The 16,342-nt window shown below is 38.8% G+C and overlaps 1 protein-coding gene across 22 annotated transcripts in view; it reads left to right on the plus strand.

The window, feature by feature from the left end:
* Positions 1-16,342, plus strand: part of RYR3 (ryanodine receptor 3) — a 522,680-nt gene that overhangs the window by 127,753 nt on the left and 378,585 nt on the right. For 13 of the 22 annotated variants that reach the window (XM_025189447.3, XM_075927047.2, XM_075927048.2 and 10 more), the window contains exon 4: positions 2,211-2,231. The exons of the other annotated variants lie outside the window; for them this stretch is intronic. In XM_025189447.3, the coding sequence (XP_025045232.1) occupies positions 2,211-2,231 (21 nt within the window). The remainder of the gene's footprint in view (positions 1-2,210; positions 2,232-16,342) is intronic. 22 annotated transcript variants of the gene reach the window in all.

A 16,342-nucleotide genomic window follows, 5' to 3' on the forward strand; every position in this document is an offset into this window, starting at 1 on the left:
TGTCTGGAGGAGTTATCAAGATATGGAAAATAGATAGACCTCTATGCATGGAATCTATAATGGGAAGAATTGTTTGTAAAAGGAGATTCAAATGTATGTGTCTGGAGATATTTGTATGTAGAATATCTGGATCAGGATTTATGTGTATATAGAGAAGACATTTTGTGTATATATTTGTGTCTGTCCATATAATCATCACAGCCCCATAGTTAAGTTGGAGTTAACCTTTCTACTTACAACAATGATTCCTTCATGTTTTGTGGGAATAATATAGTGTACACTGTCATGTGGAAAGGAATACATCTCTAGGGCAAATCCTTAGCTGGAATATACTGTCATAGTTCCATTGAAATCAGTGGAGTTATGATAGATCCCTTAGCTGGTGTCAGCTATGCTTGAGAGTCAAGATTGATTTTTCAAGTAAATATGTTAAATCCATTTGACCTACAATTACTTAGAAATCAACAATTTTAAAAAGTTTACTTTTTTGAGCCTTGTGAATTTTTGGGCTTAAAATCGGATTCGAGATTGGAATATTTATCCACTCGTAGAATTTTTTTCAGCATCTAGAAGGAAGTTAAACTTTTAAAATTATTATTGTAATACATTTTCATTTGTTGATATTCATCATAACTGTTTCTTTTTCTGCCACATTGTTTACTGCCAATTTTTATAACATCAAATGGATACTTCAAAAGCTAAGTATTGCTTTAACATTTTTTCTAGCCTTTATGGTTATAGAGAAAATCTGTAACATATGAATCACATGTTGTATTCACTGGCTAGCAAGGCAAAATTATGTATTCATTTGTTAGTAGTGGCTCTTGCCAAAATATTTTCATTAAAGTGACCAGCTGACTCAGGGGTATATCCCCATGTCTACTAGGCACATTTAAAGAGATGATGTTCTTTGTGAAAGAAACTTTTGGATGGGGATCCTTTCTCAAGCTAAAATCCCTGGTTAACTCATTCACATTTTATATTAGTTAAGGTTTCTGTGCACATCACTTTACCAGACAGGAATCTCAAAGGGAAGGAATTGAAAAGTTAAGCTATTTATCAGTACTGTACTCTTCCAGCCATAGGCTGGCACCTTATCACTAACCTACATCACCTTACTACCGATGACCAACACAAAGAATGCAGCATGATCTTATCTCTGCAATAAGGATGCCAGCCTTCCATGAACCCCTCTCCCAAACATGACTGAGCATGATATTCTGGGACTCTTCTGAAGGGTGGGGGAGATGGAGGGAGAAATAAGTGAAGACTCATCTGTTTGTGGTGATGAGCTTGGAGAAGCTGCAAGAAGGCTGACATCTCTAGTTGGGATTATGTAAGGTTGCAATACGCTGTTTATGATGGTTGAACTAACTGTGAGTTGTGTCTCTCTGGATGGAGGATTAGAAAGTGTGCACCATTTAGATGTTTAACTTTTTTCCTTGCTTCTGAGATTAGGATAAGGAACATTGTGTGTGCTCTAACAGTAACTATTATACAATGTAATACTTGTGTGTGTACATATATGTGGGTAGGTGTATGTTGGCAACAACAAAAATAATGTAATTTAAAATACATTTTTGACTAATACTCCTAGGTATATATTTAAAAGCAAGACCTTGACACATTGATTGTCAGATTTGTTTGCTATAGCATTCATGAACACAATCAAATTGATTACTGTCTTTGTGAGAGAGTATGTGTGACACAATAAGAAACAACATGCAAAAATCAGTGTTTGTTCAAGCTGATAAAACAAAAGTAAAGTATGTTTTCTGATCTGTTCCATTGTCTTTTTTTATTTAAAGGAAGAGTAAAAACAAGGGATAGTTAATTTTCTTACTGACCACTTTCCTTTGCTGAATTCATCCTTATAAATGTAATGATGCAACACCACTGCAATACATTGCAGTTATTTACACCTCCTAGCAGCTCATTTTATATTACCGTATATAGCTTATTAGCCAATTAGCTGACGGTATCAATACTGTTTCAGAAGAGAATGCATGTGAAACGTTCTATCACTGTTTATTTTGGTTAGTTAAAAACTTCCTGACTATGGGAGTTCCATCCTTTAGGTCATGAATATATTTATATTGTTTTGTTTTTATTTTAAATAGTTCAATACATTTAAACATTTGAACACATCCACAACAAAATCATATGCAAAACTAAATTTTCACTTATTATTTTGTTTTTCACTTTGCTAGCCTAGTGACTTCTCCGAATGGGTATGTTCTTCTTTTCTTTATTTAATATATATAGTTTGCATGAAACTGACTTCAGATGTACTTTTAATAAATTAGACCTTTCACTTGTAAGTGATCAGAACAGTTTCATTCTTTGTGACTACTGTTTTTTGTGGTTTTACATGTGGCCCACACACCTCCAGGTTATCACAATCAGTTAAAGTATTGGTCTCTGACAAGCTAATTCTTTGTCACTTAAAATAATATTTTTAGAACTTTAAATAGAGGATCTCTAAAATCTTACACGTTTTTGAAGATCTTTGAAATAGCTGATATCAGGGTACAGTAAATTAAGCATCAAACTTCCAAACTTTTCTATTAAAAGAGAAGCATGCAGCCTCTTTTAATCCAAATTACTTAGAAAGCCTAATACAGCTTCAAATACTATTATGCAGTTACAGTTTTGCAATTACATATAACTGTTGAGTGCATAATAAGAATGAAAAAAGCTAGTAAAAATTACCTGCTCTTTGTGAGCTCAAAATAAATACTAAACTATCTTGCTAAAGCACTATGAAATCAATGAGATTACTTATGGAGTAAGGTGTCCCTCTGAGCAAGAGTGGCAGAATTAGAGTATGCCATTGTATCTTTGGCCATATAGGAATGAAGAATAGCAATTCATCACAATGTGTAAGGAAAATCCCAAAGCTTTAAAGTCAAACTAGCTTTTTACATTTTGCAATCTCATAAGTAAAGGCATTTTCAAGTGAAAGAGCATATGATATTAAATGTATTTACTAATACTTGTCTCTCCTGTTCTCTCTCTACCACCGACATTGCTGAAAATAGAACTTCAGCGTCTGTGGAATGATCTTTTAAGGATGAATTGTTTAGTCTTTTTTGAAATTCTAAATATGCTTGCTATTTCGTCTGGGTATTGTTTTGCAACAAGAATAACCATCTTTTCTAATATTATATAAACACTAGAATTGTTCTTGTATATTAGTGGACGTACGGCAGCAGTCATTGAACGTTTGTAATGATAGCCTTTGTCTTCAAGAAAAGTAACTTATTAACTATAAAATGATTGCTTAAAATATCCTTATGTATGTTAATGCAGTATTTCTAACTGCATTCAAGAGCCTGCAAAAGCCTATGATTTTAAATGTCTGAATAGAAAAAGCATTTTGTTTTCAAGCATTTTGAGGTTGTAGATACCAAAATCTATATTCACCAAAAAAATGAAATTCAAAAATCTATTTTATATAGATTTTTGCCTCCATTTAGCATGTCTATTTGAGTTTTACTTTTTTCATGATTTTAGTATTCATGAAAAGGGCTGCTTGACAAGTGTAGCCAGTTTTTGAAAATTTAACCTGTTTGCTCTGTTTCGTTATAAATTAAAGACATGAACCACTTGTGCAGTGCTTGTGAATGAAGGTTTCTTGAGGTGAATGTCACCAAACATACTGCCTCTGTTAAAGTGAGATGGACTAAAACTGGTTTCACAGGGTGGGTTAGAAAGCTGAATTTAATCCATTTGCAATTTTTATTCAGCTGAAGAGATGGACAAATAACACTAGCATGTTTTAAGTTGTCCTTCCTCCACTCCAATAATTTTGATGGTAACAAATCTATATTTTTCTATTAAAGGCTGTTTCTTTTCTCTGCTATATAAATAGTGAGTGTATAGGATTGTGATTACAAAGCTAGCTTAAAAACTAACCGGACTTGGTGGGTCTATGTCTATGTATTATCCTTTTGAAGTATGGTAATATGTACCTAAGCATTTTATCCCATAGATTAAAATCTGTAGGTCTAATTTTTACTTTTGATATAACTCCATAACTTTTCTGCTCTTAGTCTTTTAATTTTCAAACACAGGTAGATACATAATCATTGCTAGTATGGATGGCTTCAACAGTTTTGTGTAGAATAGTAAAGATAATAAATGTATAGAAATATGATTTATGGCTTAAGTTAGAATGTATTCTGTATTATTAGTGGTGCTTTACTAAAATATGACAGATATTGTGATTGTAGGCTTAATTCAGCAAATTGCCATGGTGAATAGTTCCACTGAAGATAGTAGAACTGCTCACATGAGTAAAGTTATTCAGGTCTGGTCCAATATTTGGAGTGTTACAGACAGACTCATATGAAATTTGTCTTCAGAATTTTAAATGTGCTGTTTTGGAAGCAAGCAAATATTACATAAATGAGCATTCCCTAAAATAACTGACGTTCCCCTAACAGACATTTTTTAAAATAGTTGCAATGCCATATTTCCGACGTAAGCTAGTTCTTTTGGTAAATAGAGTTGTATCCAAACCATGACCCTCGGGGCCCTTTTAAGGAGAATGTGTATTTGATTGTGAGTGTGTTCCTTGAGTCATACCATTTCACTTTTAAATGAAAGGGTATGAATAGACAAATACTGCTATTTCAACGGCCTGTCATGATCTGCAGCTTCATGAGCAGCTCTGATGTGACCCTGCAGCACTCTGCGCACTTGCTCTTTCCATGTGTTGCTTCCCATGGAAAGGAGAATAAATCTTGTTGCTCCATTACCTGCTTATCTGTCATTCTGTGGGAGTATCAGAGAGAGCAGGATAGGACTGCAGCTGACTTTCCTAGACCCTACAGGTGTGTCTGTCTAAAGATGGCACTCTTCTCCCACACAGCCCACCAGGACTGCCCAGGTGGCAGAGGAGAAAGAGGAGAAGATAACTAATAGCCAGTGTTGGTTGCCTGATTCTTTGTGCCAGCTCAAGTGAGAACAGTTTAAGGATGTCCTGACTCGCACCAGATAACAGCACTTTTCTTAGGGACCCATGAGAGTAACTGGAAGATGTGAGCTTGCACAGCAGAAGTTGCATAGGGATTCCTGTGTCCCAGGTTGGGGTACTTCCAGTAGATGATATTTTTAATTCTCTGTACCACCTGAGTGCCATAAACAGAACAAAATAGAAGAGAGAATTTGCTTCTAAACATTGATTGTTGTCTCATGACCTCTAAAATAATGTTTGGCCTTAGACTGAAATGTTTGAATGCCATTTCAACATTACTATATTGTACTATTTGTTTTCCCCTGATTTCCAATTATTTGGAATGACATGAAGTATTGTATATTCCAACCCTTCAGACTTGTTAGTTTTTATTTACTTTACTTTTATTTATCTTCTCTTAGATACTTAGTGGGGGATAATTTTCAAACTTGGTTTCTGAATTTGCATGAGAACATTTTCAGACTTGTAGTTTTAGGGTGAAAAGCTTGTTTTTATGAATATGAACAGCATTTGTGCAAATCCACATGTGCAAGACTCATAATATTTCTTGCTTTAAACTGCTTGCCCTGAAAGTTGGCTGTGCAGATTTAGAAGCTCAATTTTGGCCACTTGGAAAACTTAGTATTTTCAGTAAAGTAAGTGTGTGTGTGTGTGTGTGTGTGTGTGTGTGTGTGTGTGTGTGTGTGTGTGTGTGTGTGTGTGTGTGTGTATTTACATGTGATATTTTAAATTATAAAAGTAAAACCTCTCAGTTTGTATCTTCTTTGGTTTTAGTATAAGAAATTGAAATCATGGTATCTCAGAGATATATGTATATAATAATCTTTTCCCCTAAAATAGCAATGTGGGTCCTTTCCATAATACTTTAATTATTATCACTTTGGTGTTATCAAGCCGGTTAACCAATTGTGGAGATACATTGATACAGATTGCATTCAGGTAAATACTGTAAGGATGTTAGTCACAAAGATGGATGCATCTGGATTAGTAAACTCTTTAGGGTAAGCATTTAATTTTACTCTCTGTCTTTTGGAAAAATCATGTACCTTTAAAGGATTATGTGTGTGTTTCATAATAATATTAACTCATTTAGATTGTACTATATGGCTATTCCGTTGCTTTAAAAATCAACTTTGACAGTTTTTGTGGCTACAATTCACATGCAGGCTTTGAAAATCTGCAATTTTACCCACAGGTCAAAGGAGAGATCTGATGAGGATTTCTGTGCTGCACTAATACATCACATTGTGTTAATTTTAGCATCGTATCCACTGGGAAATAACTGATTATTTATTTTGTTGTTGACTCGCCAATGAGGCAAATATCAGCACAAGTGGGATTTAAACATTTTTAATAATGCTCATAAATTTATATATCTCACCATTTTTGTGTAGCTTGCTTTTGACAATTTTAAATTTACAATTTTAATTTAGCGTTCAAGTTGTTTTCATTCATTGTGGCTTGCAGCTCTGTGCAAATAATAAAGTTTATTATTGCTGTCTGTGGGTTATCCTGATAGTAACAGAATGGTTTATTTACTGCAGTCACAATGGAAGAAAAAAATAGATTCTGAGGCTACTTTTGAGATTGATGCTGCTGAGGCCACTGTTCTGCAATGAGAAGCTATTTTTTATTTTTAACACATTTTTAAAAACATCAAAAATCAACTAAGTTTAAGGCCTCATCTTTGGAGGTGCTGACAATCCACTATTCCCATTGAAGACCATGGAAAATTGGGGGGGGGCCTCACCTCCTCAAAAGATTAAGCAATTAGCTCATTGAAAAGAACGGACATCTGAAAAGCTAAGTATTGGGAGTGAAAACAAAAGCAGAGTTAGAGAAGTTTTAGTCTAAACTAAAGCAGTTCATCATATGTATCTATCTACTTCAGTACACGGATCAGATGTATCTATCTACTTCAGTACACGGATCGGATCACCAATCATACAGACTTGAAGGACAATCTGTGCCAGAATGTAAATTAGATTTATTGATTGGATAAAATGGCTACAAAATATCCATTGTTATAGATGGGTTTGCTAAGAAACAGAGCAGTGCAGCTACTCTGAAATTTCCCTTGTAAATTAATAGATTAAAAATGTATTTCACGTGGTCAGTCACTGGTTAGACAAAGGAAATATTTGCACCTGTTGACTTTTTATGCATATATGACCTTGCAGCCTTTAATAACTGAAGGTGAACAAACATCAGATGTCCAAATTGATCTTTCCATGTACACCAAGCCAGTCTTTTTATTGTATTGACTGGGTGTTTTTAAGTACCTTTCACAGATATCTGGAAAATGTCAAGGGAAAAATAAAAATATAATAGTAAACAAAGCTTTACCATTAATAACTAGGGAGAGAAACTGTTTTGCTCCTGACCTTAAGGTATGGAGAAGCACTTCAATAAATGTTGTTAATATTCTAATGCCTTAAGCCAGATCAGAAAATGACCTGAAGACTGCACACAGCCTAAATGATGCAACCAGCCAACTATCTGTCACAGATTATAGCCCGTGCTATGACATAGTTTTTATACTGGCATATGAATCACAACATCTCAAAACTACATGCACAGCTTGATAAAAGAAAGGGGAATACGAAGATGCTGTGTACACTAAGTCATTTCATCATCCCTTTCTGTTGTAAGTTCATTCTTCCTTATTAGTACGCTTATTAAGTTTGCAGATGATACCAAACTGGGTGGGGTTGCGACTTCTTTGGAGGATAGGGACATAATTCAAAATGACCTTAGCAAGTTAGAGAAATGGTCAGAGGTAAACAGGATGAGGTTTAATAAAGAGAAATGCAAAGTGCTCCACTTAGGAAGGAACAATCAGTTCCATACATACAAGATGGGAAGCGACTGTCTAGGAAGGAGCATGGCGGAAAGGGATCTAGGGGTCATAGTGGACCACAAGTTGAATATGAGTCAACAGTGTGATGCTGTTGCAAAGAAAGCAAATATGATTCTGGGTTGTATCAACAGGTGTGTTGTAAGCAAAACTCGTGAAGTCATTCTGCCGCTCTACTCTGCACTAGTTAGGCCTCAGCTGGAGTACTGTGTCCAGTTCTGGGCGCCACATTTCAAGAAAGATGTGGAGAAATTGGAAAGGGTACAGAGAAGAGCGACAAGAATGATTAAAGGTCTAGAGAACATGACCTATGAAGCCAGGCTTCATGAACTGGGCTTGTTTAGTTTGGAAAAAAGAAGATTAAGGGGGGACATGATAGCGGTTTTCAAATATCTAAAAGGGTGTCACAAGGAGGAAGGCGAAAATTTGTTCCTCTTGGTTTCTGAGGACAGGACAAGGAGTAATGGGCTTAAAGTGCAGCAGGGGAGGTTTAGATTGGACATTAGGAAAAAATTCCTAACTGTCAGGGTGGTCAAATATTGGAATAAATTGCCAAGGGAGGTGGTGGAATCTCCCTCTCTGGAGATATTTAAGAACAGGTTAGATAGACATCTGTCAGGGATGGTGTAGGTGGAGCTTGGTCCTGCCTTGAGGGCGGGGGGCTGGACTCGATGACCTCTTGAGGTCCCTTCCAGTCCTATTATTCTACGATTCTATGATTCCTAATGTCCTCTCGTGTATGTCATTTGTGCTTTCACATGTTTTATTTAGACCATAGGCAAGGACCTATGCACATACGTGGTGGCAAAAAAATCATAATAAAGACTAACTGTCCTATAATTTCTACCAAATATAGAATTCTGACTTGTGAAACCCACTGCTTCCCAAGCCAACTCGTATTCTGATTTCCATGCACCACAGGTCTGGGGCCAGCTCGGTACACAGTTCCAGGAAAGTGGCTTCAGGCATCCAAGAATTTTGTAGTTACTGCTCTTCAGCCCACACCTACATGATGATGTGATCCCATCAATCAGTGCTGGTTTCCCTGGCCCAAAAGCAACAGTCTCCTCTTTGCAGTTGCTCTGTGAATCCAAAAGCAATACAAAGTTGCTACTATCCATAGCACACACAATGTTGGGCACCTGTGAGTGTTCCTCTGTCAGTATCTTTACAGTTAATTGCACTGCTACTCATGATGATAAAGCATAGGAGAGAAGAATGGCATCTATCTGTTCTCATTACAGATTCTAGGATGCACTGAAAAGAATGGCCATAGAAAAAATGGCACGAAGGCAAGCCGGAAGCCAATGGAGGGCTAGAACAGAAAACAATCTATGATGGGACATTTAGCTAGCATGGTCCCATGAGCTGCTCATTCTTCCCCCTAAGCCTAGTGATACAAAGTGTCACCCTGCACTGTGGGATACATACTCACAATGTATTGCTCCCATGGTTGATGATGGTGCCCGCAATGTGGATGTGATCTGTCATCAGAGGGATTTAGTGCCATTCTTTTCCAACTTTTCAGGTGACTTTTCAGTGTTGATATAAGTTTAGTGAATAGAATTTTGTGGTGTAGTCAAAGCCTTAGGCCTACACTAATGGGGAAGGTTGAATCAAAATACGCAACTCCAGCAATGTTAATTACGTAGACATGGCCTTAGCCTTCCAGTTTATGAGAAGAGCTCATTTACAGGTAGTACTTTCAAGATGAGATACAGTCTTTCACAAATTATTTGTATTGTGATGTTCCTTGAAGACCTATTTGATTTTGATAAGCATTCTATGGGGAGGGATGGTTTCAGTACTCGGATTCCTAAATTCAGAGCAAACAACTGTATTAGCTTCAATCCCTCAGACAGAGACATACACATACAAGATCTTAATCAAGCTTTCTTAAAACTTAAATACACAATCACGGAAGTGAAGGAACAGATTGATAGCCAGACAAGACCCAGAAGTCGCTTACTTCAGGAAACAGCCAACAAGGAAAATAACACCACCATGATGATTATCTACAGCCCCAGCTTAAATCCCTCCAGCGCGTTATTGACAATTTACACAATCCCTGGCTGTGTCTAGACTGGCAAGTTTTTCTGCAAAATCAGATGATTTTGCGGAAAAACTTGCCAGCTGTCTACACTGACCGCTTGAATTTCCAGAAAAGCACTGACGATCTCATGTAAGATCGTCAGTGATTTTCCGGAAATACTATGCTGCTCCCATTTGGGCAAAAATCATTTTCCGAAAGACTTTTGCGCAAAAGGGCCAGTGTAAACAGCACAGTAGTGTTTTCCGCAAAAAAGCCCCGATCGCGAAAATGGCGATCGGGGCTTTTTTTGTGGAAAACCGCGTATAGATTGGCCACGGATGTTTTTCTGCAAAAAGTGCTTTTGTGGAAAAGCATCCTGCCAATCTAGACGTGCTTTTCCGAAAATGCTCTTAAAGGAAAAGTTTTCCGTTAAAAGCATTTTCGGAAAATCATGCCAGTGTAGATGTAGTCACTCTGGCTATGTCTAGACTATCTCCCTCGTTCGAAAGAGGGATTTAAATTAGATCAAAATTGCAAACGAAGCCGGAATTTGAATTTCCCGTGCTTCATTTGCATAATGGCAGCCGTGTGTTGTTGAAAATGGATATTTCAAAAGTGAAACCAATGTCTAGATGCGGTTCTTAAAAAAAACAAAAACAAAACAAAAAAACACCCCTTTTTCCAAAGATCCTGTACTCCTCAAAAAACGAGGTTTACAGGATCTTTCAAAAAAGGATTTTTTTTCGAAAGAACTGCGTCTAGACAGCGTTTTCACTTTCATAATACCCATTTTCAAAAGAATGCGCTGCCACCAGTATGCAAATGAAGCATAGGAAATTCAAATCCCAGCTTCATTTGCAATTTCCATCTGTCTAATTTACATCTCTCTTTCGAAAGAGGGATGTAGTTTAGACATGATCTCACTCTCATAGACCTTGGTGGATAGGCCAGTCCTCATGTACAGCGATTCCCCTATCCTGAAGCAAATACTTACCAGCAGCCACACAACAGAAACATCCAGGAACCTATCCCTGCAACAAACCCCATTGCCAACTTTGTCAACAAGCAACACCATCGCAGAACCTAACTACATAAACCACACCAGGGACACATTCATCTGCATAGCCACTAATGTGGTATATGCCACCAAATGCCAGCAATGTGCCAGCTGTGTCTAAGTGGCAGTCTCTCTAACAGAGGCAGTGGCAACAATAGGGCAGGGCAAGTGAAGAAGCTACCCCGGGCCCTGTGCTTTAATAGGCCCTGTGCCGAGCGGGAGTAAGCAGTGGTGCAAGCAGCCGTTTGGGCCCCACGCTCCCCGTGCAGCATGAGGGTGCAGCGTGGGGCCCAAACGACTGCTTGTGCTGCTTGCTCCTGCACGGCAGCCTGACTGAGCGATGCAGGTCCTGCCCCTGGCCATGTACGTCACTGCCCTGGCCCCCCTTTCTTCCTGCCATGGTGCTCAGCTGGGGGCCACCGCGTGAGAGCAAGCGGCGCAAATGGCCATTTGGGCTCTGCGAGTGAGAGGCAGGAGGGGGAGGAGAAGAGAAAGAGACTGAGGCAGGAGGAGGAGGAGCAGGAGAAGAGAAGAAGAGAGTGAGGGGCAGGAGGAGGAGGAGAGCTGAGAAGAGGGGGGGGAGACAGGAGGAGGAGGAGGAGATGAAAGACAGACGTGGAGGAGAGACCCGAAAATCCCATCTTATGACAGCCTATTGCCTAGTTTCTTTAATAACGCACATTTAATATTGATATGTGAAACGTGTAATGAAGTAATGTGAACATGCAACGGACGACGGCTTGAAACTGATTTACGCACGCGCTACTACCTGTTGGCTGTGGCCGTGGCGCATGCGCCATGTCATTCATTCCATTTTTTACAGATAAATAATAATTTTAGAAGTGTAAATTCGCTGACAACCCCAAATTATAAAATGACTAGCAGAGCGAGAGACGCAGGTAGAAAATATTTGTCAGGAAGCCAGAAATTAAAGAAAAAAAGAAAACTTGAAAAATGTAATCTCAGTCTAAAAGGTACTATGGAAAAATTGAAACAAATGAAGAATTACTTAAGATCTACTATGATCCAGGAGCATTTTGTAGGTCTTTCAATTATATCATTTGAAAACGACCTGTGTAAAGAAATGGACTTGAATGACATAACTGAAGAATGTGCTGCCAAAAGAGCTAGACAGCTATAATAGACTTAAATACAAATGAAAAAAATTAATTATTAATGCAGAATTTTGTTTAAGAATGACTTACAAAATAATTAAAATAAAAATTATCCAACTAAATTAAGTTTCTATCAGATTTATCCAATTCATATTGAATATGAAAATAGCCTTCAATTTGCGCATTTGACTCCTTTTTTCTATTTTTTTTTCTCCAAAAGGGCCCTGAGAAATTGGGCTGCCCTGGGCGCCACAAAACTCTCATCCACCCCTGAACAGAGGGTTAAAGGACACTAATCAGACCTCAAGAATGATAACATAATCCTTTATGAACACTTTAACCTCCCTCCATTCAGTAATGGGTTTAAAAGTTGCCATCCTTCTACATAATCATTTCAAAACGCAATTATAAAGGGGATACAACTGAACTGGATTTTTTTTGCAAATTCTGTACTATCAATTTAGTGCTGAATAGGGATCTTAATAAATTAACTATTTAACCACATAAAGTTTTATATCTGAGTAGAAATAATATGCATCTTTCTTTGGCTCATAAAATGGCTTGTCTTAAACTTCAAAATGTCACATAGATGGAATAATAATTAATAACAACTGCACAATAATTGTGTAAGCTGCTGTATCATTTTTCCTTAGATCATCGAGCACCTCCTCTGAAAAGCTCATGCCAATGAGCAGTGGCATTTACTACAGCCTAGGATTGCTGTATTTGTGCTTTGGCAGACAAAATGCAATAACATTTTTTTGTGAGTGGGATTTTCCCCTTAGTATTACCTTGCTCCATCTAATAATTATTATTTGTGTTAAAAACAAACTTTTCTAGACTTCTGTAAGATTCTAAAATTGTTGGACATCTTTTTTTTTAAACAGTTATCTTTTCATTAGTTAAGAAAGCTTTCTTGTTTTATACTGACCTCAGCAGACTGTAGGTTGTATTTCTATCATGAGTCTGCAATGGTAACTGATCGCCTAAGGTAACTGCTAACCTTTTTGAGAGTGACCATTATACTGTAACAGTTCCTGGAGCATGGATCAATATAACTGAAACTGACAGTAAGATGTTCTTTCTTCCATTTCAAAATTAAATTGTGAGGTATGGAGTTGAAAAAGGAACTGCATAATTATTATTTTTTTAAAGTCAGAAGTGATTTGAAGATGTTTGTTTATTCATTGACAGTACAAAAAAAAATTTCATTTCCATCTCAATAAAAAAAGAGAATATATATGCAATAAAGAGAAAACCCCTTCTAATTAGTGAGCAGGGAAGGGTTTTCTTTTGGGTAGAATATTTTTGTTAGTTTTCTGGCAAACTCCTACTTGAGACTTGATAGTAGAATAAGAAAATTAGAACCATGCTTACCTTTATTCTATTTCTATTATAATGGAATCATTTCCAACTTCATTGCTTTTGGCTTTTAATGTGTCTGAACAATTGGCATCTTTAGAGCTTTTATATATATAAACATAAACTTAAAAGACTAATTTTGCCTATGGAAACACCACACTACTCTGGTTCCCCACTCTTTTGTACACATGTCCAATGGTATAATTTGGCCTTAAGATAATTCACTTTTGAAAAAATATAAAGTGAACCAGACACCAGCCTTGTTCTATCATCATATTTTCAAGAACCATCTTGTTCGCAAGTATTAAAAGCTATTTGAAGGGGCGCTGAACAAAGTAAGCCTCAGGCCTAAAAGTCTAAATGGAAAATAAGCCCTGGAGGAATGTTCAAATTCACAACATGAGCTTTTACTAAATATTTGCATCTTCTCTATTCATATGTTGTGACTCTGTGCCCCCATATTTTATGGTAATAGGTTTTGAATATGAATATGCATAACTTGAATATGCTTTATGAAAAACAGGTCAAGTAATCTATCATTCAAGAGCCTGACACACCATGAATGCATATAGTCTATTTGTGTGTACATATCATTCTTGTATGTGCAGCTAGAAATATGAAGTATAAACCTGCATTAATCCAAAATTTCTAGTGAAAGCCATTAGTGGTACTTAAGGAATTTAATGGCCCAGTGTTCAAGGCAATGATCTGTAAATGGTTTTGTTTTTCCTGTAAGCCCAAACTGTGCTTGGTCTTACAAAGACGTGACCATGTCACCTGGCACTGGAATCTTTCTTGAATCTGGTATTTTTCCATGAGAATTAAACAAAGGATCCCGCCCTGGGGAAATTCTATTTAAGGGATGGCAATCAATCAATGACAGTCTTTAGTTGGCTTTTGAAAACTGCCTCCCTGCCGTAAGAGTATACACAAGAAGCTGTTAGAGCCAGGCCAGAGAGAAGATTGGCTCTGACTTGAGGGATTTTACCTGAAACAAGGACTAGGGTGAGAAATATGATCTATAACAATGTCTTTTAGTATATTGGGCTTATCTGGCATCTTTTTCTTCTTCAAGTGATTGCTCATGTGCATTCCAGTTTAGGTGTGTGTGTGCCACATGCACAGTTGCCAGGAAGATTTTCCCTACTTGGATACTGTAGGTCGGCAGGGGAGACCCCTAGCTTGACTCCATTATGACTAGGTATATAGCACCCTGCCGACCACCCCTTCCCTCAGTTACTTCTTACCACCAATGACAGTTGTCGGAGCTAGCATCTCTTGCCTCAGGCAAGCATGCTTTCCCTAGATGGTCTTGGTAGATAGTTCTTTCAAGTGTTAAGTTGTTGTTAGTTAACTGTTCAGTTTGTCATGGGGACTCTTGTGGGTTTTTTCCCTGTTGGGGACCGGGGCATGCCTCAGCTCCCTGGCTTCAAGCAGTGCAGACAGTGCATAAAGTTTATACCTACATACGATCCGCACAACTCCTGCCTTAAGTGTTTGCAAGTGGCCCACATAGCAGACAAGTATAAGATCTGTAGGGCATTTACATCAAGAACTAGAAGGGGCAGAGTTTCATCTCTGAAATCTGTTAATGGAGGCATCCTTGGATCCCCATCCAGCACTGCAAGCCACGGGACCGAAATAGGCGACTTCTGTGCGCAGGGCACGTTTGTTGGTGTTGAGTGCACAGGCTTCGCAGAAGAAGTCGGACAAGACGCCTCCGCACCATTGTTTACCAAAGGCCAGTTCTCAGCACTGATCCCATTCCCTGATGTAGATAAAGAAACAGAAGCGGAAAAGGGGCCGGTCTCCTATTTTGAGAGCTAAAAAGCTTAAAGAGTTGCATCCTGAGTCGGAGCACCCTTTGAAGCAACCCAGCTATACAGCACCATTGATTCTGGTGCCTCCACTGGTCCCGTTGAGTCTGGTGCATGTGAATTCCCCATCCCAGGAGAGCCAGATGGGAGATGTGTACATGCTATCCACTCCCGAGGTATAGGAAGCAGACTGCAACCTGAGCAAGCCCATGATCTCCCACCTGGGAGTCCCTTGGCACCGCCAGCACTATCGCCAGTACTGGGCCCACTGCAATCAAGAGGAAAGTGTCCAATGTTAAGAAGGTCACTTTCACCTCGGCACCGTTCACCACCTTGGCACCGTTCACCTCAGCACCAGTCTGGTGAGGACTCCTGTACCAGGTGGAGTCTTCCCAGTCGGCACCAGTCGAGGAGCCTTGACAACTGCCTTCGGTACCAGCCTCTCCACTGCTCTAGTGAGGGCTTCTGTACAAGGCAAAATCCTCCCTGGCAGCACCAGGCAGTCAAAGGGGATCATTCACTTCAGGACTGGTCCCAGGAGAGTTCCTGTACAAGGCAGGGTCCTCCCAATGACTTCACACCTGCACAAAGACTACTTGTACTGCACAGTACTGCTTCTCCATGGTTCCCTCATTCTACATCCTTGTTGGAGTCAGAACTGAGGTGCTGTTCAGTGCACATGCTCTGAAGAGGAGGCAAGAATTGATTTTTACAATGGCCTCCTTAGTAGCAGGCCTGCCTCAGTGACCATTCTGAACTCCTTGGTCCTTCCACAAGTCAGTCTTGATGGCTTCTCTCAGCAGGGGTGCTCCCTCAGCGGCCAGAGATCCCACTGGAGGGGTCAGTTGTCTCATCAAAACACGTCAGGGTCACAGATACCTGCTATGCAGCCATTCAGGGCACCAGTGGAGTCCCATTTGGTATCGAGCTCACAGCCAGGATATGCACTGTTTTCCCAGTCCAGGAAGGACCAACAGCACTGGGTTCCTGGAGCATCTCTGTACCTGGTACCACCTGTTTCACAGTACTCTGGTACCAGTAAGCAAGGGCATGTGCTTTCGGTACCAGTTCTGGTACCAGATGTGGAACAGGAAGGAGGAGAGCTGTGGGACTCCTCGACT

This window comes from Pelodiscus sinensis, chromosome 5 (assembly GCF_052426305.1).
Source record: "Pelodiscus sinensis isolate ZL-2025 chromosome 5, ASM5242630v1, whole genome shotgun sequence".
Classification (NCBI taxonomy): Eukaryota; Metazoa; Chordata; order Testudines; family Trionychidae; genus Pelodiscus; species Pelodiscus sinensis.